Source organism: Drosophila elegans, unplaced genomic scaffold, assembly GCF_018152505.1.
Source record: "Drosophila elegans isolate 14027-0461.03 unplaced genomic scaffold, ASM1815250v1 contig_149, whole genome shotgun sequence".
NCBI lineage: Eukaryota > Metazoa > Arthropoda > Insecta > Diptera > Drosophilidae > Drosophila > Drosophila elegans.
The window spans coordinates 688,892-710,269 of record NW_024545513.1 but is presented as its reverse complement, the minus strand read 5'-3'; the positions used below and the strand labels follow the sequence as shown (position 1 = coordinate 710,269).

At 36.2% G+C, this 21,378-nt stretch overlaps 1 protein-coding gene across 1 annotated transcript; it reads right to left on the bottom strand.

Moving 5' to 3' along the window:
- On the bottom strand, positions 1–15,536 carry LOC108135922 (myc protein). Its single transcript, XM_017256865.2, has 3 exons — positions 15,009–15,536; positions 12,332–13,646; positions 1–3,766 (listed from the first exon to the last, which is right to left on the bottom strand). The coding sequence occupies exons 2-3, from the start codon at positions 13,587–13,589 to the stop codon at positions 2,829–2,831; spliced, it is 2,196 nt and encodes a 731-aa protein (XP_017112354.1). The 5' UTR covers positions 13,590–13,646; positions 15,009–15,536; the 3' UTR covers positions 1–2,828.
- Between the last annotated feature and the right edge of the window lie 5,842 nt (positions 15,537–21,378).

The following is a 21,378-nucleotide window of genomic DNA, read 5'->3' as shown; positions in this document are numbered from 1 at the left end:
TTATGTTTAAAAATGCTCTTTCACTTGAATTTGTTGTTTCGTTAATAAATTAATTAAAGGACTAAACAAAGAAAAGGTTTGCTTTTCGTATTTTTAGTTTCTTGTCATTTCTTTTTTAGTTTATTGTATCGTAAATTTGTACGGTTCTTGTTTTTGTTTGTTGAAATTATAGAAAGAAAACAAGGTGTTTTTTTTTTTTAATTCGTTAAACTTTTTCTTGTTGTATGTACTATAGGAAAATAGGTGCATTCGTGTTTGTGTATTTTGTATCTTGTTTATGTATAGGTGTGTTGTGTAGCGTGTTTGTTGGTTTATTGAAGTTTTGTTTTCGTTTCGCGTTGTACAATTCGCTTAAGTCTATTGCTTTGTGTTTTCTCTCCGGGTTTTTTTGTTTTCTATAAAAATATTTCCATCTATTGGGTTTTGGGTTCGCTATTTTGTAGGCGTGTGTAACTATTATTTAACGAGATTGCTATTTACAGTGTGTACACATTTTTTGGTCGAAACAATACCAAAAATATACTTCTTAATTGTTTGTCCAAGTATATGTATTAATCATTTTTTTTTTCGTTTTCCATTTAACAATTTTTTTGTAGTTTAGTTTAATAATTCAAAAAAATAAAGAAGAGTTAAGATTGTTTTGTTTTTCAAAAAGGTTTTGCGGCGGCGTATTAAAAGAAAAGAATAGTATAAGATACAAAATATTTCATGGGTTTTAACGTAAAGCTAGTAGTAAACAAAAATAATTAGAAATATAGATGTATTTGGGTAAAGTAGGTAGGTATTAGCCTAGAACTCACATAAAAAATTTCGTTGAAACGTCGGCCTACACTCTATTTAGAAATTAACTCAATATATGTAATATACAATATACCTAAATAACCTCCCCTGATCTCATTCAATTTCTGGTCATCATATATCCATATATATATCATGTGTGTGTGTTGGTTTTTTTTTTTTTTGTTTTTGTGTCTAAACCTAAATAACAGTTGACATTGTGTTTCCTATATTTTCTCTCATGCGCTTTTTATTTCATTCGCATGCGCTTTAGTCGCTTATGTCCTTTAGTTTAGTAGTAGTTATTTAGTTGATATTTAGATGCGTGTAAACAATTGGTATAATCGTTCGTTAATCATATATAACATATTGCCGAGAGGCAATAACTTATTAGCAAAAAATCGACAGTTAAACAGCTCACAAAAGTTTGAGTTCTCTTGGGTCTTGGGGTCGTGGGTGTATATATATCTCTCTGGTCTCTCGTAACTCCAATCACAAACTTTGCAGCCAATTTCTCCACTCATTCGCCCTCTCCTTCTTTCTATCTATATATATATCAGCTATTCTCGAGAGGTTTTCGTTTAGGTTTAGGTTTAGTTTAGCACTATTAAATAGTTTAAAGTTTTTCTTAATTCCTTTTTTGTTTTCGTTAAGTTTTGCGCATTTCATATGCATAGTTATCAGTTAAAAATTATTATATATCCCTAGGTGTAGCAAAAAAAAAAAAAAAAACAGAAAAGATAATGATTGTAAAAAGGTGTATAATAATATTTTCACATTTTAATCTTCATTGCAAATAAAATGTATTTTCTCAATATAGGCAGTAGAGTTCAAGTTTTTTGTTGTTTGGGTGTATATAAAAAGCTTTTGCATTTGCATCTTTGCGTCGTCGTCCAACAGATGTCGATTTATATAAGTAAATATATTATAATATATAAACGGGTTATAGGATGTCGGGATGTCTTAGCAAAAGCATTGAGGTGTGTGTATGCATGCAGATATAGTTGGGTTTTTATCCTTTGCTAAAAGGATGCGTCCTTAACGACATATAGGACCCAAAGGCGCATGTAAAATAGACAATGGGTAGTCTAGGTAAACTATTGAACCAAGGTCTGAATATGGTGATCCTTATTGCTTCGTCAAGAAGTTTTGGAACCATTTGAAGAAGCCGGCTCTTTTTGTGTTTTTTTGGGGGTATCAACCAAAAGTTCTACTTTCAGCTATAATAATTCCTATGTATATCTTATCATCGTTCTCACTTCCGATTTTGTGTGCTCTATCTCCTCTTTGTGGCTCTTTCGTTGTAACTTTTGTCTGTTTTCCGTATCCGTTTGTTTGTTTTTTGTGTTTCCCTTTTCGTTTGTTTGTGTTTCTCCTCTTTCTTCTCTTTCTTCTCTTTCTTCTCTTTCTTCTCTTTCTTCTCTTCTTCTTCTACTCCCTCTCTATCTGTCTCTCTTCACTTTCACTTTCATTTTTCATTGTTTGGTTCCTTTCTTGTCCTTTTCCTCTTTTTTCTCGTTTTCCTTTTTGTTTACTTCATGGTTAAGTAGCTATTTCAAAAAAATAACTATTATAGAACCTAAATTATTATGTTATATACAGAGACCTACAAATAGATTCTAGTTAAGTATAATCCTAAATGTGTATAAGTTGTAATTATGCAGCAAAAATAAAAAAAAAAAAAAAAAAAAAAAAAAAAATATACACTTCAACTTGATTTCATAACACCGTTTTTTCGTTTAGTTTCATTGCCAAATGAATTCGCGCGGAAAGAAAAATAATATATATATATATATCACATCAAAGAAATCAAATTTGTTAAATCACTTTATGTTTATAGTTTTAAACATAACCTACTAACTGATATTGAAGTTCTTCCGAAGAAAAAAAAAACATCATATATGTAAGGTCATAGGTCGGTCATAAGGGCTAAGGTCAAGAAAGAAAGAAATATCGCAAAATATATAAGGGGGTGTGCTGGTGATATATATAGGTTTTTCTAGCGCTACGCCGCCGCTTTAAGCAGTTAGTACTATAGATAGACAACCCCACTATCCACTGATAGAGTGCGGTTCGCTTTTCACCTTCCTATAGCGGGCTAGTATCTCCTGCTGCTGCTTGAGCTTCACACTCAACAGCTGGCGCTGCAAACTGAGCTCTTGCTCCTCCTGCGTCAACTGGATGCACAACTTGGCCGCCTCGCGCAGGATGTTCACCTTGGGAGCCCGCTCCTTGTCCCTGATAGTGGGAATCTGTTTCTTCAGCGCCTCAAAGAGGTTCTTCAGGCCAATTCGGCGCTGGCGCTCCATGTCATTGTGCTGATTGCGCTTCTCGATCGTATCGGCCTCGTCCAGGCCCAGGCTGAAGTCCTTCCGGAGGACACTGCTGCTGCAGCTGGTGGAAATGCCCTGGACTACTGTGCTACGTCGCTGCCAGTTGCGATCCATGGGATCCACATCCTGGCCAGAAAGCGCCGAAACGGGCGATGTGCTGCCCGACGACGATGCCGAGGAGGCCACCACCTTCTTGCCGCGGCATTTTTTGCTCATCATAGCGTTACCGTTGTTGCCGTTGCTGATGCCCGGCAAAATCATGCTGGAGGTGATGCCCCCACCAGGAGCCTTCAGACAGGTTCGCTTGCGTCCCTTCGAGTTCGAGGTGAAGCTAGACTGCGAACTGGATGAGCTGGAGCTCGAGCTGACGTTCGAGGAGTCCACGGACAGAGGCGAGTAGGACGGCGAGGCGGAGGAGCAGTGCTGGTACGGCGTGCTCGATGGCGACGGGTAGCGCGAGTTGGCCACCGATTTCACCGGACTGCTGCTGGCCGGCGTGTACGGCAGATTGAAGTTGTTGTAGCGCGGCTTCTGCGTCATGTGGTCGATCGCTATCTTGTGGGCCATCTTGGTCTGCAGGGCGCCCATTACGTGGCACGAGGGATTCGTGGGCAGCTTCTTGTCCGTAGTATACGATACCACATCGATTTCCTCATCTGCAAATTGGGGTGGTAAAAGGGAGGAGTTTCTCGTTAGCATGGTGTATATTTATGAAACTGAGCTTACAAGTAACAAACAAGCTCTTTAAGACAAGGTTATACTAAAAGGGAATTAATATTACTGATTTTTCCATATTTTTCCACGAAGGGAAACTCTATTAAAGCTCTCAATACCCACAATCTTTATTTTATATTCAATTTGTTCCAATATAATAATGCAACGCACTGTGCTGCAGCTTCAGCTTCTTCTTCTTCTTCTTTTTTCTTCTTCTTCTTGGTTCAATGGTCGCAACGGAAGCGGTAAATTAGCGAAACGGAAGAGAGTACAGCCAAAGCTGTGTGCCTCGAACCCAGCCCCCCACCCTATCTATATCCTATCCCTATACATCTCCGGCTTTCTCTGTTGCCAGGCGGAATTACGAGTTACGAATTACGTGGGATGTGGGATGTGAGATGTGGGGTAGAAGAGAAGGCAAAATAAAATAAAATAAAATAAAATAAAATAGAAGAAGGCAAAACAAAAAGGCGGAGACAGACCAATGACGTCAACACAAAAGGGCGTAGTCGCGACGATGCCAGTGCCACTTGAAATTGAAATCCGTGCAAATCTATTGCTTCCTGAAGTCTGATATAGCACCGTACATACGACGAGTTCTCTAGTGCGGGAAACGAAACTATACGTTGACACACTAATCCGCTTTAGCTGTTCTTTCCTTTCTTTTTTTTCCACGCCAACCTAAGTCATAATTCTAGCCATCACAAGGGTCATTAAACTTACGCTAAAAGAAAAACATTTGCGGGGCTTTGGCTTGGGGAAAAAAGAACAAGAATTGCATGAGGATAATGGCCTGGAATTGGAAATTGTAATTCCCATAGCTCTCTCTCTCTCGAGTCTCTATACAAATAATTCAATTTCTTAAATTCTTATTATGTTTGTATGTAATTTTGTTAGTATAAGGTTATTCGAAAAATGCAACCTTCAATTGAATCAAATTTATTATAAATTTTAATGTTTATTCACATTGAATTTAGAGCAACTGTTTAAACAATTCTTTTCGCTTATTAAAGGCAAGCAACTGCTGTGCAAGCAAGCAAGCAAGAAAAAGCAGGAAAAAAGCTAACTTTGCACGCTTGGCAACAAGGTAAAATAGGAATAGAGGACCGAGAGGGGGGTAGGGACTGCTGACAAGTGCAACAAGTTGCAAGTTGCAAGATCAAGTGCATGGGAGACTGGCAAAAAATAAACATTGAATAAATCCCCAACTGGAAACAGCAACGAAATCGAAACCTGCAGAGAAGACGCCTGAGTGGGCATGAGTCAGATTCTTTCAGGAGAATCGAGAGATAAAACGAGAAGAAAAGAAGGAGCCAAGCGAGTTCTTCTTGGTTGCTTTTTTTCTGTTTTTTGCCAACGTCATCATTCCACTTTGGCTAGACAAGCAACAGACCACCAAGATCTTCCTCCCCCCTTCGACAAAATCTTGGAATGCAGCCTCTCGTCGACGGCCATTTTTCCAGATAAAAAATATATAAAAAAAAAGTGCATGAGGAAGAAGCGCTCCTGCTGACTGGACAACAAACTCTGTGGAATGTCAGGCACCATTTATCACAAACCGAACATTTTAAGTGTATTTATTTGATTTTGAAAACTAAGCAAAACTAGATTAATAAACACACATTCACATTCACATTCACATTCACAGGAACTTAACTTGTCAGGTTAGGCTGAATTTCTATTTAAAAGTCATAAATAGCCAAAAACAAACGCCCGACAACGACTTCGAATAAAAATCAATAAATGCTGAATACAAAACAACTGTCAAGCGAGATTTCCAGCGAACGAGCGAGCGAACGTACAGCTTCATTTCAATATCGAAAGGGGAATTTCCAGACTGAGAGACAGACCAACCCCACATCACGTTTAATAGACAATGAATGGGATGGCAACATAAAAATAATCAACAAAACAAAATTGCAATCTTCCACCGTTCGTTCGGCTCACTTGTCTATCCCATCAAAACTGCAACTGCAAACTGCATTCAATTCAGTCGTTCAGTCATTCAGTTATTCACATATTCAGATATAATAATACAAATAAAAACTAGGGTTGTGCCGGCAGCTTTTGCCTTAGTTTTACTAACGGTTAATCCGCACAAATAGGATGCTGCTGCTGCTTCTTCTATATCTCTCATATCTGTCCTCTCTCTCGCTGAATAAAACCAAAAAAAAAAGTACGAGAAAAAACCAGACAAACTCGTTTGCTGCATTAAAATACAAGAAACCGACTGGAAGAAGCAGACAAACCAAACAAAGCAACTTTTATTTTTTTTTTTATTTATTTGAGACGGCAACAGCAATTTTTGTTGCTATGCGAATGAAGCCAAGATCAAATCGTAATAATAATAAAAAAAAAAGTAATGGAGTAAAGAAGGATGGCTTTAAGACTTTTTGATACCCTCTTTTACTTATTGTTGTGAATGTGAACTTTATGGTAGTTGTGTATTTAAGCCGTTGTTATTCGCACACCAAATGGCGTCTGATTTAAGAAACTCAAGGAATTTGTAATATAAGTGTATTTTAGGAAATTTAAATTAACTTCACGAAAAGTTCGTGTAACCCTTATTTAGGATATCAAAAATGCCAAAGAGGAAGCTGCCGCTGATTAAAATTGCAAATAAAATGCACACAAGCCGCCACATGTTGCGCAACTTTTGTGCAGCTAAAAGAGGGAGGCGGTGGGTTTGATTGGGTTGAGTTTTTCCTGCCCATGCATTCGTACTTTACAGTGTGCATATATGTACATTCATACATATATATATAGAGAAGTGTGCGATGATAAGCACAGAACAGATGCCTTTTGCCCTATAAAATTAGCATAGGGTACGGTGAGATGCGGACAGACAGGCAAAGGGGTAAGCCCAAAAACAGAGAAGTGTAAAAAGGGGACAAGTGCATCATCAATACAAAAGGCGCATTAAGTGCAGCAGATGAGAAGCTTCCGATATATATACTATATATTATCATATGCGAGGGTTAAATACCCTATCATATCTTTGGGTTGGGTCGTCGAGCAAATGAAATTGGAATGGAAATGGCAATGGCAAAGGCAAAGGCAAAAGGCAGCATGATGTAATACAGACAAGAATTTTTTAAAAAGCCTATAAAAATAAAAGAAGCAAGCGAAAAAAAGGCAACGATAACTCAGCAAATAAACTACAGTGGGATAAATTAAGACCACTTGGAGATAAAATGTCTCTGGGAATTAGGCATTATGCATCGATGGGGGACAGTAAAATCAATTAAGATTTCAAGCATGTGGCATGGCATATTTTAATATTTGTAAAATTCTTTTTTCTGCCCGTTGAATAAATAATTTAACTTTCAAGTCGACAAAATTGTAGAATAAACTGTGGGGCAACTTTTTCGACCACTATACCAAGTCGTAAAATAAAACAAATTCTCGGCGACGATTTCCTCTTCCCTTCCCATTTTCCCCGCTGCCCTTGTAAATTTGTTTAATAACAGACGCTGTTGTTTATTTTGCTCCGCGTCTGCGACTTTTATGACACATCGCCGTACCGCGCAAATGAAAACTGCAAATGCTGGGCGGGAATATATGAAAATAAATTATTATTTCGAAGAAAGTTCATTGAGGGGAAGAAGAATTTGTGTTTAGATCATCACTGGCCGGCCGGCCAGCCAGACCATAGTGAATTCATACGCTTTTTTCGCGCCCTCTGCACTTTGTATTTGTTTACGATCTCACACACATTTTAACGATTCTTTCGAATTTGCAATTTTATTCGCCGAAAATTGAAGGAAACCGTGAAATGAAGAACAAAAACATGACTTTTTGCACTTTCCCACGCCTCACCACCCTATATTTTTGCGTTGGCATTTCGCATGAAAATCAAATAAATTGCAACTGCAACACATGTTGCACTTTTGCCAAAGGTTAAGAGACGGAACAACAACAGCCAGCAGCAGAAATTGCATCTGCATCAGCAGCAGCCACTGCAACAGAAATTGCAGCCGCAGTAGCAACATCTGCTGGCAACATGTCGCTCAACCGCAACTTGCCACACCGATGGCCAGCGAAATAGGTCACGCGAATAAAATGTTGTAAAAACAATGTTGTAAACATTTGTGGGAAATGTTGTTTTAATAAAACAGAAAATCAAAAACTAAATCCAAAAAGTGGTATACTTTTTGCAAATCAAATTATAACTTAACAAGACATATTAAACCATTCAGTACAGTTTTTGAAACAACAGCGGAAAAACAGTGCTTCCGCTGCACTAGCAAATTTTCCCACGCGCATTTCTTGCACTTTTCCCTTTTTTTTTTCTTTGCGTTGTCCCCGTCTTATTTGATTTTCTCGGCTTTTCCTTTTCCTTTTTTGTGACGTTGTGAGCGGGAATTTCATCATCGGAGGAAAAGCAGGATGTGAGTCATCATGTTGAGCCTTTTCCGATGGAAACCCGATGGAAAACTCCTCCCCGAAAGTACGAAAATAATGACTTATGTTGCACAACGTCGCAATGCGACATATCATATATGATGGTGTACTCCCCATATGATATAATATCCAGTATCCATAATGTAATAATGCTAACTGGCACATAAATTATGAAAATGCGTCTGGCAACATTTGCCACTTGAGCTTTTGGCAACATTCTTGGGTGTGGATACATCCTCTTTGGATGTATATATGTATATGTATATGTATACCAATTTATCTGTTTATACAGGAAATCTCTTATAAACGCCGAAAGGGAGGCTCGTTTGTTAAGGGAAAAAAAGATAAATAAATAAAGCAATGACAAGTGAGTGAGACCGAGAGGGGGGGAAAAGCTCTGCTCTTTATGGGCTTTTGGTTTTTTATTTTATAACGCCGTCGTTGCCGCTTTTGCGACCTTGAGCATAACAATTTATTGCTACACGTGCGCGAATAAAGCAACAACAATCCAGCACAACACAACAACTACGACGCCATTTGTACATCGGACAGAGATGGCATTATTAAAAGAGATAAGGACGGAGACGGTACGCCTAGCAACAATCCAAAAAACCGTAAAAAAAAATGCCTCAAGACTGAAACCCGAAAAATAACATATATACGGCCTATTGTAAACAGCGCTTTTTTGGGCGTCTTTTTGGCCGCTTCTATTACTAGTTCTATTTATCTTTTGCGGTATATTCCCTATATATCCTTTTTTTTTACCATATGCTGACATTTCGCTTTGTTTTCTTTTACACATACTTCTTTTGCTGATGTATATTTTTTTATGTAACTTGATTGTCAATCTAAATTTATATATTAGTTATGCATTTTTTAAATTTGACTTTATATTATTGTTGTATTAATTGCTAATTTTAATGTAAATTTTAATTTTAATGTTTAGAACAATTTTTAAATATTTACAGTACACAAATGTCTAATTTTAATAACATTTTTCTGTTGAACTTTTTATAAATTAGCACAATAAATTAGGTTACACATCATAGGTATATAAATTTGTTTTTTAATTGATAAAAACATTATCTTATGTTTACTTGATTGTCTCCCAACTTTCGATTGTTTGCCTATTTGCTGTTCACTTTTTCTAAACGCATAAATTAAAGAGCCGTAGAAATCGAAAGTGAAAAGCAAAAAAAGAAGACCGAAAAGGAAATTTTGTTTTGCGTCGAGGTGGAAGTTTGTCTGGCCATAAAAGTTAAATTTGGTTTCTGGTTTGGTTTTTTTTTTATTGCCGCCCCCTCATTTTGTTTTCTACGCACTTTTTTCCAGCGATTCGGCTGACCTTGGTTCAGTTCATTAACATTTTCCAAAACCCGCACACACAATCGCAAGGTGCGAAATGCCAAAAAGCAACACGCACTACCAAAAAGTAAATATATATATGTACATACATATGTACTTATATAGGCGCCAACATAGGGGCATGTGGCATCTGGTGTCTCGCTCACACTCCCTTAAGCCTTATCTATTTGCCGAATTTTGTGCGTTGTTGCCAACCAGCCCTCACTGGGTCGTCTCGCTCGCACTCACGAAGAAGCTTTTATACTAATTAGAAGACTGCAGCATAGCGATAAAGAAAGTCCCCCCAGAAAAAAAACCAAAAATAAAGAAAAGAATTGATATTGATACAAGTGCGTGTGTCTTTGGACAGTGCCGTCTCACTCTAGCAGTCGTCACAAGATGCGAGTGAGAGCGAGATGAGAATATAAATTTGCTAATCTGCGGCACGCACCTGATTTCTTTTTCCGCTTCTTCTGCTATTTCTGTTGCTATATATATTTCCAAGGAGATATACGCACACAAAAAAAAAAAAAAAAAAAAAAAATCTCGAACCACTTGTGTCAAGTTTTTAGTTGCTAAATTAGCAGTGGAAAAATGATGATATGCTGAATTGGTAACACGTGTGCCTATTTTTTGTAAGACTTTGAATACATAGTTTAGATTGAAAGTTTCTTTGTTACTTAAGTGATGTATATAGGCATAATACAAATGTTTAAAGATTAATTAATATTATTACTTAGGTATTTTAGTTTCCAAAGGAATTTCCGCCTTTCTAACGTAGTCTGAATAACTTTTTAATGACGCATAATTAAAATAAATAAATGAGACCAGACGGGGGCGTTTTTTCTTAATATATTCTAAGCTTTTTGCCTATTTATCATTTTTTTTACTACGTTATTCTAATTTGTGTTTTATTATTTTTCGCAGCGGGAAAAAATAAAAAAAGGAAATATGTGGAGCACTTGGCAACAAGAAATAAACGCACAAAATAAAACAAAAGCACATAATGCAAAAGCAGACAACACCCCAAAAGCGAAAAAGCAAAAGCGTAAAAGCGCAAATCGCAAAAACCAAAACAAACGTGCAAAAATCGTTGTTGCTGCAATTTCTTGGTATAACTGCACTCGGCAAATTGCAAAAGAGAGAAAAAGAGAGAGAGCGTAAGTGTGAGATGGGTAGAGTTCGCCGTCACAACAACTTTATTGCTTTTGCTTTTGTCTATATATTTTTTTTTTTTGCTATTTTTGCAGGTCTTGAATGTTCTTAAATTTTGCTATATTTTTTTGTATTATATTATTTAATATTTTACCTTAAGCTTTCTGTTTTTAAATTTTTTGTAATTTTAATGGTAAACTGCAAAAAGCTTGCACTAACACACTCTCCATAAAATAGTAGTAGTAAATGTTTATGGCCATTGTAGTAAAAAAAAAATGCACTCGTAATTGCACTTGTAGTAGTAGTAGTAGCGTAAGACGTAGTAAAAATCTAGATGATTGGTGTGACGTAAGCTTGCGAGGGTTGCTCAATGGATAACGAACGTTTTGCGCGCCAAAAAGAGAGAGGAGACATTGAACTCGTCCGCGAAAAAAAAGAGAAAAGGGACAGGAATTGACTAAAAGTGTACCTTGGAATAAAAAATTGTAAGTTACAGTACCTTTATATAATATAAAAGTTTAACATGCATCTTCGAATTTATACACATTGTGTTATTTTGGATCTAAATTAATTAATTTTTTGATGTATAAATATATTTATATATATAAATCCCACAGCTTTTCTTTCAGAGTTTTGGAACAACCAAAATATCAAATATTTTGTTGTAGTGGCGAACCGAGCCGAGGGTACGGAAAATGCCGCCAAGGAGGAAGGAAAATTTTGGGGCTGTCTGCCACGTGGCCAGTGACCAGACATCCTTGAAAATCGCACAACAACGCACACAGAAAAAGCCAAGAAATTTTGGGGTGTTGGCCCAGAAGAGAGAGATTCCTATATGTATAAAGGTTATTTTTTGTAGTCTGGGCGTAGTTCTGCGCAAGAACTGACTGAACTCTTCATCATCCCCCGGGTGATGTGTTCGGGTTCTTCAAAACAGAGAGAGAGGATGACGCCATGAAGCACATAAACACAATGAGCCATGAAAGCCACGCGCCAACTTTTTCCCCATTGTGGGTGGTTGGGTGTAGGAAAATCATAAAGGAAAGCCCAAAGGCAGCGCGCAGCAAAAAGCACAAAAATCAATGGAAAAACCATCGCAGACAGACGCCGGCGTCGCGTGGGCGTTTTTTTTTTGTTTTGTTTTTGTTTTTGTTTTTGTGTGCAACGTAACAAGTTTACTACGTTTGCTGTTGACGTAGGCGTTGTTTTCCGCCGATCGATTTTCCGGTTGCTTTCAGTGTATACTGTGTACTTGTTCTCTGGGTGTTCGTATTTGTGTTTGTGTATTTTGCTTGGGCGTTATTTTGCACCCACACGAAACGGAAGTGCGAACACTAGTTGAATGTGCAACACCCAAAAGTGTGTGTGTGGGAAATGGGGGGCGGAAAATTAATCATTAGCTTCCCCGCGAGGTATCCTATTTCTATAATTAGTTTTGCGCTTAAAAGTACGTAGTAGTCGTGCGCGATGTATACAAAACTTGCTGCGTGTATACCAAAATTCAACAGCCTGACTATTGCTTCTGGTTGGTTTTGAATAGGTTTCGAGCCTAACGGACATTTAACTAGACTACAAGCTTCTTAACTGCTCATTAAAAAACTCACCGGAATCGGAGGGGGTCTCGAGATTGGGTCCGTCGTCGACCATGTCGTTGCAGCGTGTGTAGCTGTGGTCGCTGATGTGCAGCATGTGCGACATGCCGGTGTTGGTGACGTTGTTGCTGCTGCTGCTGCCGGTGGTTCCCTTGCTGCTGCGGTGGTGCCGCAGTCCATAGTTGAGGGAGTCACCATCGTCGGAGTCGCTGTCCGAGCCGGTCGTCGGCGGAGAGGCCACTGTACTGCATCCAGTGGCTATGTCGATGGCCTGCTGCTGCTCGTCCATCTGCTCCTGGCTGGTCTGCTGTGGATTTGAACCTGCGTTGACCTGGTGACTGAGCACATCGAGCACATCGTTCATCGTGGCGAAGGGGAAGCGAACGGTGCACAGATCCTTGCCGGCATTCTGCAGATCCCTGCTTATTTGATTGATGCAATTGACATCGCCATCGTCGCTGGTCAGCGAGATGTTGTTGCTGCCCATCACGCAGGCTCTGAGGTCCACATTGTGTCTGAATTCGGGAGCGGCCACCTCGTCGGTGAGACTGTGCGGTGTATCGGGCCTCAGGTATTTGCTGCTCTTCACTTCGCCACCAACACACCCCTTGCGAATGGCCATGGGACTGGGCGATGATGTAACGAGGAGGTTCCTCTTTCGCAGCAGACTTCCGCCGGGCGGTATCAACTGGTCCTCATCCTGGATCTGCATCTGCGACTTCTTGTCGCCAGCACTCAAACGCCGGCGCTTCTGGCTGAATGTGTAGTCCGGATCCTCCAACTCCTTCTTGATAACCACCGGCGAATCCTCGGCATTGTTTGCCTGCTGTTGCTGTGATTGGCTGTTACTTGAGTTATTATCTGTAGTCTGAGACTGTAATCGCTGATATGCGGAGTAGGCATTTGTGGAGCTGCAAGCCACGGCCAGGGATATGGCACTGGTCTCACTGTACGACGAGGCTGCACTGTTGCTTCCGGTTCCAGTGCTGGTTCCGGCCACATTGGGATTCAAGCAATTCGTCATCGACGACCACATGCAATCGACATTGCGAATCTCCGGCTTCATATCCTCATCGTTATCCATATACAAGTACGAGAAGTCCCCGTCAACATTGCCCATCTTCTCCAAATCACTTTGGATAGTGTGCAGGCCACTGATGTCATCGTACAGTTCACTATCCATATCGAAGGGGATCGAGAAGTTAAAGTCTTCGTCAATCGGAGGCATTTCCAGACCGGCATTGCGGTAGTCAGGGTACTGAAGAGTCATTTTGTGTCTGTGTTTGGGGATTATTTCTATATTTTAGTTCCTGAGTTTTGGGGCTGTCTGAAAATAAGGTAATGCGGAAATCATTGTAGGAAGGGATGCACAAAATATAAATATTTTTTCCCTCAGAGTCTTTGAGTACATTGAAACAAAGTTTTTTTTAAAACATTCTTTAAATTGCTAAATTTTTTTTTTTTTATAAAAAAAAAAAGTATATATATTTTTTATTTAAACAAGTTGAAGTACATTTTACCAAATTTATATTTGTGAGTTTATTGTTATTATGTTTTCTGTTCCTGTTATCACTTGTAATTATTTCTTAGTCCTGTTAAAAATATCAAATAAAATAAATCGTTAAATGTTGGATTGCAAATCTCATTTAGCGGCTAAGTAATAAGTAATACCCGTCTCAATTTCCATTTCCACTGACGTCAGGCGCCGTAGAGGGTTCAGCAAATGTTATCAAAAGTACACAAAAGCTATAGGTCTATATACTATTTTTTTTCTACACTATTAACGCTCCCCATTTTGCCCCCGAAAATCACGATTCTTAGAACTCTTGACAACAGCTAAATAAAAAAGCAAAAATAAATAATAAAAAAATAAGAGCAAAAGGGAGAACGAATATTCGTATTCCCATAATCCCAACTTATATTATTGCCTGACCTTCAACTGATAAATGCTGATCTTCAAGCTTTTGCCTGTGTTAGTAATTTCACTGTTTTTTCCTTTTCCTTCGTAAAATAGAAGCCGTTGCATTCTGAAGCGGTAAAACAAAAAGCAAAAAATACGACCAAAAAATAACTGTAAAACTCCTTCACAAGATCAATAAAAAAACTGTACAGTTAAATAAAAGCTATCGGACCACTCTTATTATTATTTAGTTAAATAGCAAAATTCATCTGATTATAAAATTTCTAATTTTTAAATTAACTAAAAATTCCAAACACAATTTATAAAATTTATCAAAATAAGAAATAATATATTTTTATTAAGACTTGCCTCTGATTTTATCTTTAAGTTAAAATTTAAGCGAATTACTCTTCGATAATATTTTGTTACATTCTAAATTGTTGCAAAAACTTTTTTTTTAACTATTATTTATTTTTAAGAAATTTTCAAAATTTTTACATTCAGCAAGAACAATATACCAAGTCTAAAAATGTGAATTTAATAAGTTTATAAATGGTCTCGAACTTTGCAGAATTTAGATTTTGTATTTGTTCTCCTTTAATACTTCCTTTTTTTTTGTTGGCAAGTTCTTTTTGTTTGTGTGCGTAAAGGAGCGACTATGGTGTGTGTTTACCGTTACCGTGAGTTGTGGTTTTTATTCCTTTTCACTCAAAATTCTTTTGAAGTTCTTGAAAATTCCAGCAAATTTTTCCTAGGCACGTACTTATGTATATATATATTTGCACTCACCTCTTTGAACAGCGATTTAATGTGTTCGTTGTATCCGTCTATTCAATTAATTGTAATCCAATTTGGTTAAGTTCCAGTCGGCTATATCTATTTCTATCCCGTTTCCGCCTTCTCACAAGTGTTGTTGCGCACTTTTTGCGTCAATTGGAGGAAAAACGGGGGGAAAAAAACCACCAAAAAAAGGGACACCAAAAAAAATTCTTCCCGTTTATTTTTTGCACTGGCTGTTTTTCTTTTAAATTGTTTTAGTAGTTCACAAGTTCTTCTTCGTTGCGAAGAATACGATATTTTGCGCGGTTTTTCCTCAGGGATCTCGGAATATTTCTGCGATTTTAGCACTATTATAACTTTTATGTGACATTTTCCAGTTGTGTGTGTGTAGTATAGCAGAGTTTGGGTTCGGTTTTTATTTTTGGATTAGCCTATATATATATTATATAGTTTTTTTGTCGGGCGGAAAACAGCCAAAAATCCAAATCCACAAAGCGAAGACAGGACAGATAGAACTCGGTGAAAACGCGGCGCACAAATGTCGATTTATTTCGAGGGCCGGTTGCTTTTATAAATTTCAGTCGAATCAGAGTGACCGCGGAAAAATGCTCATTTTCTCTCATCCGCTCTCTCCCGCTCTTCCACTCGTTCCGAGTTACTCTGAGTTCTCTGTTTGCGAAGCTTTTTAAATCCGAATTTATTGCATTTTACAACGTAATATTATTCCGCAAGTTCTACAAAGTTCTGCGATGACATTTGGGCTATTTCATCACGATTTGTTTATACTTATTTGCGTAGAAAGAAAAGAAAAATTGAAATTTACTCGCTCTCGCACTCACTTATATGAGTGTTTCCAACTTGCCGGTATTTGCCGGTTGAGTGAAAGAGATCGAATGAGAGCGAAAGAGAGTAAATGTCACATTCTTTGAGTGGTGTTTACAAATAAATTGAGCGGAAACTGAACTGAGCGGTTTTGAGGAAATCATGAAATTGCATCACCGGCAAATAATAAACATAAACAATTACTGAGAACTGTTAATACTAAAATTTGAGGACATACAGTTCCAATTAGAATAAATAAAAATGGCAGATACATATATGTATCAAAATGCAAATACAAAAAACGAAAACTGTGCGAGAGCAAAACTGTAAACATTTTAAATATATTAAAAAGGAATCAAAAACCTAGTTCCAATTTCAATTTAAAATGAAATAAGATAAAATGTTAGTACAGATAAATTTTAAAAATGTTAACAAAAGAAAAACCAATTGTTGGTGTTTAAAAACAGCTAAGTTTAGGATCAAAAATACTTCAAAACCCTCTAAAAACTATTTTGTGGGAATGCAATTATCTTTATTAATTTTAGCTTTTCCGTCTGTTCTTCTTCCTTGTTTCTTTTATTTGTTTAGATTCTTCTATGATTTGTATTTTTTTGCCTCTTTTTTTCTCGTTTTCTTGTGGCTATTTCTCGTGCTTATTTTGCAACTGCTTCTTTTCCTTGCCCTCTCCTTTATCTATTTTCTTTATTTAGTTAGGCTCTTGGTGTGCGTGCGTGTAATTTAAGCTCTTTGTCACTATCGCTCTATCCCACTTGTTCTTTTGGGTAACGCGGCAACTTTATTGAACTTGTGAACTTTTGTGGCAGCAACAAAAAAAAACTTTAAAATACCAATAAAACAAAGAAAAAGCCACAAACAAATACATACATTTTTTTGAGAGTGTGTTTTCTTTTTGAGTGTATGCGTGAACCTACCTCAAGTATAATTAAATTATGTCAAACAAAAGTTGGAAAGGAAGGCGAAAGAATAACAACTTTGAACAGAGTAAGAATAGCAGTATACATACATGTACATGTAGGAAGAGGAGAGGAGGATGAGGAAAGAAAGAAAATAACAAATAACAAATTTGTACATAAGTACATAAATGTTCTCTAAAAAATCAGTTTCCTACTTAATTTTCTAAAAAATTAACTCAAGTAGCACAACATACTAGTAGTACATTTCGGGACTCTGAAAAAAAAAATAGTTTTCAGTCGATTTACAATATTTTTTAGAAACAATACTTTTTATAACTGAAATATGTATATCAAGAAATCAATTGAAATATTAAATAAGGTTTTAAGCAATATTTGAACTTCAAATCGCATTACTGTAGGTTTACTTTTCTAACGAAAACTAAATATTTTTGTTTAAAAATTTAAAAAAAAAAAAAAAAAATTTAAGGTTTTAAAATTATCAAAAACACCATTAATGAGAATAATTCATATTTTTGTAGAACACCAGTTTTAAGGAATTGGAATTGCTATGAACATATTTACGTACATAACTGAAGATACATACATACATAGATGAATATTATCAACACAGATATATAAATAAATGAAAACTCTCTGATTGCTGGAATTTTGAGCTCTTTTCCCGCTGAATAAATCGTCAGGTGGTTGCGACGCAAAGTTCTTACCGCTTTCGCCACCCCTTTGATTTCGTTACGTTTCGCTTTGATTTCCATTTCCACAACCTGTCCCCCTGTTTTGCTTTTCTCCGCCATTTTCCAATGCACTTTTTAGCGCGTGCATTGGCCCTCTCTTTCGCACCCTTGCACGCTTCGTCTTTGTTTTGATTTCGCAACACTGAGACACAGCAAAAAAAACTGCACTGCGTAGTCCGCCAAAACATACCCTGTAATCTAACAAATTATTCATAGCCTTAAATTTATATGTATATTAAGATAAAATCTATCCAAAATTATTTAAACATGTTAAATCTTTTATTTAAACAAATTTTATATCTTTATTTGCATAACTGAACTGAAATAATTAGTACAATCAAAATTTTTTGGGTGTATTGGTAAATAAAAAATGTCACCATACAGAAAATCAAAATTTAAGTACCTTTAATAATTTAATATAAAAAATTAAGTTAGCATATAGTTTAATTTTACCTACTAAGAGGAATACGCTGTCTCTCTAAAAGGGTATGACTGCATTACTAACAAAAAAAGTTGGCGCGCATTTTGCGAGCTTTTTCTCGCGCCTGCATTTTCCCGCTGTCAAAGTTCGATTTCAACAAATTTTGAAATTTGTGTTTTTGTGGTTCGATTTTTGCGCAATTAATTTTTGCGCTTGCTGCTTTTTTTTTGGTATATTATTTTTGCCCCGTTTTCGTGGGGGTAAAAATGGAAAGTGTGCAAGAGGAGAAATACCAACTGCGTAAATAACGGCAACAAGTGGCTGCCGTGTTTTCATATCAAGTTTGTCAAGAATTTGCCGAGCTTTCAAAAAATCGACGTAATGTAACCGCTTTACTTGAAAAATTATCAGAGATGATAGGACCGATAATAAAAATCGGAAAATGAAATTATCGAAAAAAATTATTCAGTTTCTGTACATGAAAGAATTAATATATTTGATATTTAATGTATTGCCATATATGTAGGTAAAATTTTAAATTACGAAAATCGATCAAATCATTAACAATACTTAAAAAAATTGTTAAAGGTAGGTCTCAAGCTATGTGAGATCTATACATAAAATCATCGAAAAAATCGGTTAAAGTATGTTTCTATACATGAAAAATTGCAAAAAAAAATAACTATTGCCATTTTGTTAAATTATAGACCTAAATTCATATATCAAATCATAAAGAAAACTTAAAGTATAGATACCGAAAACTTGGCTAGTTCAGCTAAGTTATTTAAATGTTATTCTAATGCATTTCGACCCACCCCTATTTATAGTGCCATTTAACTTGATGTTTAACGGTTTACACGTGCCGCAACAATGTAGCATTGACGCCGTCGACAGGTGTACTTGGTGTAATAGTAATGCCCATTCGAATGCGATAAAGTAAGGCCCCGAGTTATAGTTATGCTCCCCGTGGGCCAGAAAACTACCGTCTCCCATTGATAACGGGAATAATCGTAAATTGCATTGCGCACTAAGTTTTCCTTTGGCAACAATGTCGCTATCTCATTTAATTATTAACACCAGTCAGTATTTTATAGGGTGATTTGTACTACTAAAAAAATTCAAGTTGAATTTTATTATAAAATGTAGAATTCTTAGAATAATCGGTAAGCAGGTATCCTTACTCTTTAAAAAAATATAATTCCAGCCTTTAAATAGGGGTTTCTTAACATAACCGTGATTCATTAAATAATCCTGAAAAAATAAGTGTTTTGGTAAGTTCCAACAGTTGTGCCGAAAAAGTAATACCCTTTCCACAAATATTTTGAATTCCTAAAAACATTAAAAAGTTTTTACCATATTTGTGGCCTGAAACATACGATTAAAAAATATCTCCATACAATAGTAAATCATACGTTTGAAGATATTACTTATATTTTTTTTTTAAATTTCGCGAAGTGTATCTATTTATTATTACCACTTTTTGGCGCCACCTTTTTTGACGCCTTTCGTATCAGAAGATAACGCCTGTGCAAACCTTCAATTATAAATTATTTGAGGAGCTCAAGACTTGAGTATTTTGGCATAACTGATTCATAGACGTAATTATAGAGGTAAAACCCCATTCGAAGGTCACGATTGTAAGAAGAGGATTACCGTTTTTTTTCGAGGATGAGTAATAATATACAAATATAAAACACAGTAAGTGACACTTGTATGTTTTATATTTTACATTAAATAAAAGATAAATATTATACTTTATTAGCAATTTAAGATAACTTTTACTAAATATAAGTTTAACGTAAAAATCTTTGGAGTTCCATATTTTTGCAATACATTTACATATATGCATAAGTAATGTTAATAAATTGGGTTAATTTCATATAATTTGTTGTTAGAAGTTTAGCAGGAATTGTTTAACCCTTGCGAGTCACATTTGTTTACATTCTTCTTGAGTTCTTGTTCTTCGCTCTTGTTTTCTTAAATTATATTTGCTGTTGACACATTTTGCATGTGCAATTCCGATGGATTTACGCAAAAAGGTGTTAAGCAGACAACAATAAAAATAAACGGAGGAGGAACACGATAAAGGGGAGAAGACGAGAGAGAGCGAATAAGAAGCGACCAGGCAGCTGCAAAAACAACAAAAAGCTCAGACAGGAAAAAGAAGAAGAAAACAAGACGCCGGTACAGTTGCGCTCACAAACACACGTGCAAAGCCATGCAAACACATATGAGCAATTGGCAAAGAGCGTACAAAAAAAACAACAACAAAAATAACAAAAACTGCAGCGTGGCGCTTTTATAACGGAACCCAAAACAAAACAAAACAAAGGCAAAACGGACGCTGCACTCAAAACAAAACAAAGTAGAGAAATGAGAGAGAGAGAGAAAAAGAACGAGAAATTGAGTGATTTTGCTTTGAGTTCTTCCCTGTGAGTTTATTGTTGCAGCAACATTGTGGCAAAGACAAATAAAATGTTGCCTCAACATTACTCTTTTAATTGTAAAATAATGATTTATTTAACCATTTCACCTTACTTCATTTGTTTATTTTATTAATTTTTGTAATTTTAATTTGGTTTTCAGTTTGAAATAGAAAAATTAAGTTAAGTTTGCGTAATGTTAGTAGCGCTCGAGATGTTCATAGCGTATTTAGTTTCTGTTTTAAATATTTTATAAACTCTCAAAACTAAAGTTCAAGGTTGATTTTGCTCGTCAAACAGTAGTAACATGAATAATAAATTCAAGTCGATGTGTTGAGTGAATTGGGCTCTTCGTTTTTCCTTTTTTTTTTGGGAGGTGTGTGCCTTGAAGCATAATGCCTCCCAAGACACCTTTTAATGGATCCCCAATGCCCACCCCCAAATTCACTTTTACTTTCTTTTCATCACCATCCCCATCCCCAAACACACATAAAGTTTTGCACAGTGCACAGCGAAGAATATACATACATGCAACATAGTTAATTATTTGCCCCAACGATTTTAATTAAAATGGAGCTTTAATTAGGGAAGTGCCTTAAATGTACCCATTTATGTTACCATTACAACATAAGCCACATTATAGGAACTATAATTATTCCTAAGGCTAAAAGAGGTATATCTTATAAGATTAATTAAAAACTAGTTTTAAAAAATTTTAGAAATATTCAATTCTTATTTACTTTTGCTTTGCTTTATTGTTCTATATATGTATATATACTTTATTACAGCTAAAGGGTTGCCAAAAATGTTTTTATTTAACTACTTAAAGTGCAATGAAGGTGTTTTGTATTTTTGCACGGATTTGGTTTTGAAAAACTCTTTTGGAGTTTTGAATTTCGTTTGACTACACTGGTAAAAAAACGTTATAAGTCCAAATATATTGTTTTCGATTTAAATATTTTTCGCTTTGATTTTCATCCCTTTCGGTTTTTAGTTATTTTACTATGAAAATATTCAAATTTTTCATTTGACTTTTTTGGGGGGTTG

What these genes read in the sequence shown, in the direction of transcription:
- LOC108135922 (XM_017256865.2), bottom strand. Translation starts at nt 13,589, where the DNA reads ATGACTCTTCAGTACCCTGACTACCGCAATGCCGGTCTGGAAATGCCT. An exon ending in CGAGACCCCCTCCGATTCCG is followed by an intron (nt 3,767 to 12,331) that starts GTGAGTTTTTTA and finishes CCCAATTTGCAG; the next exon opens with ATGAGGAAATCGATGTGGTA.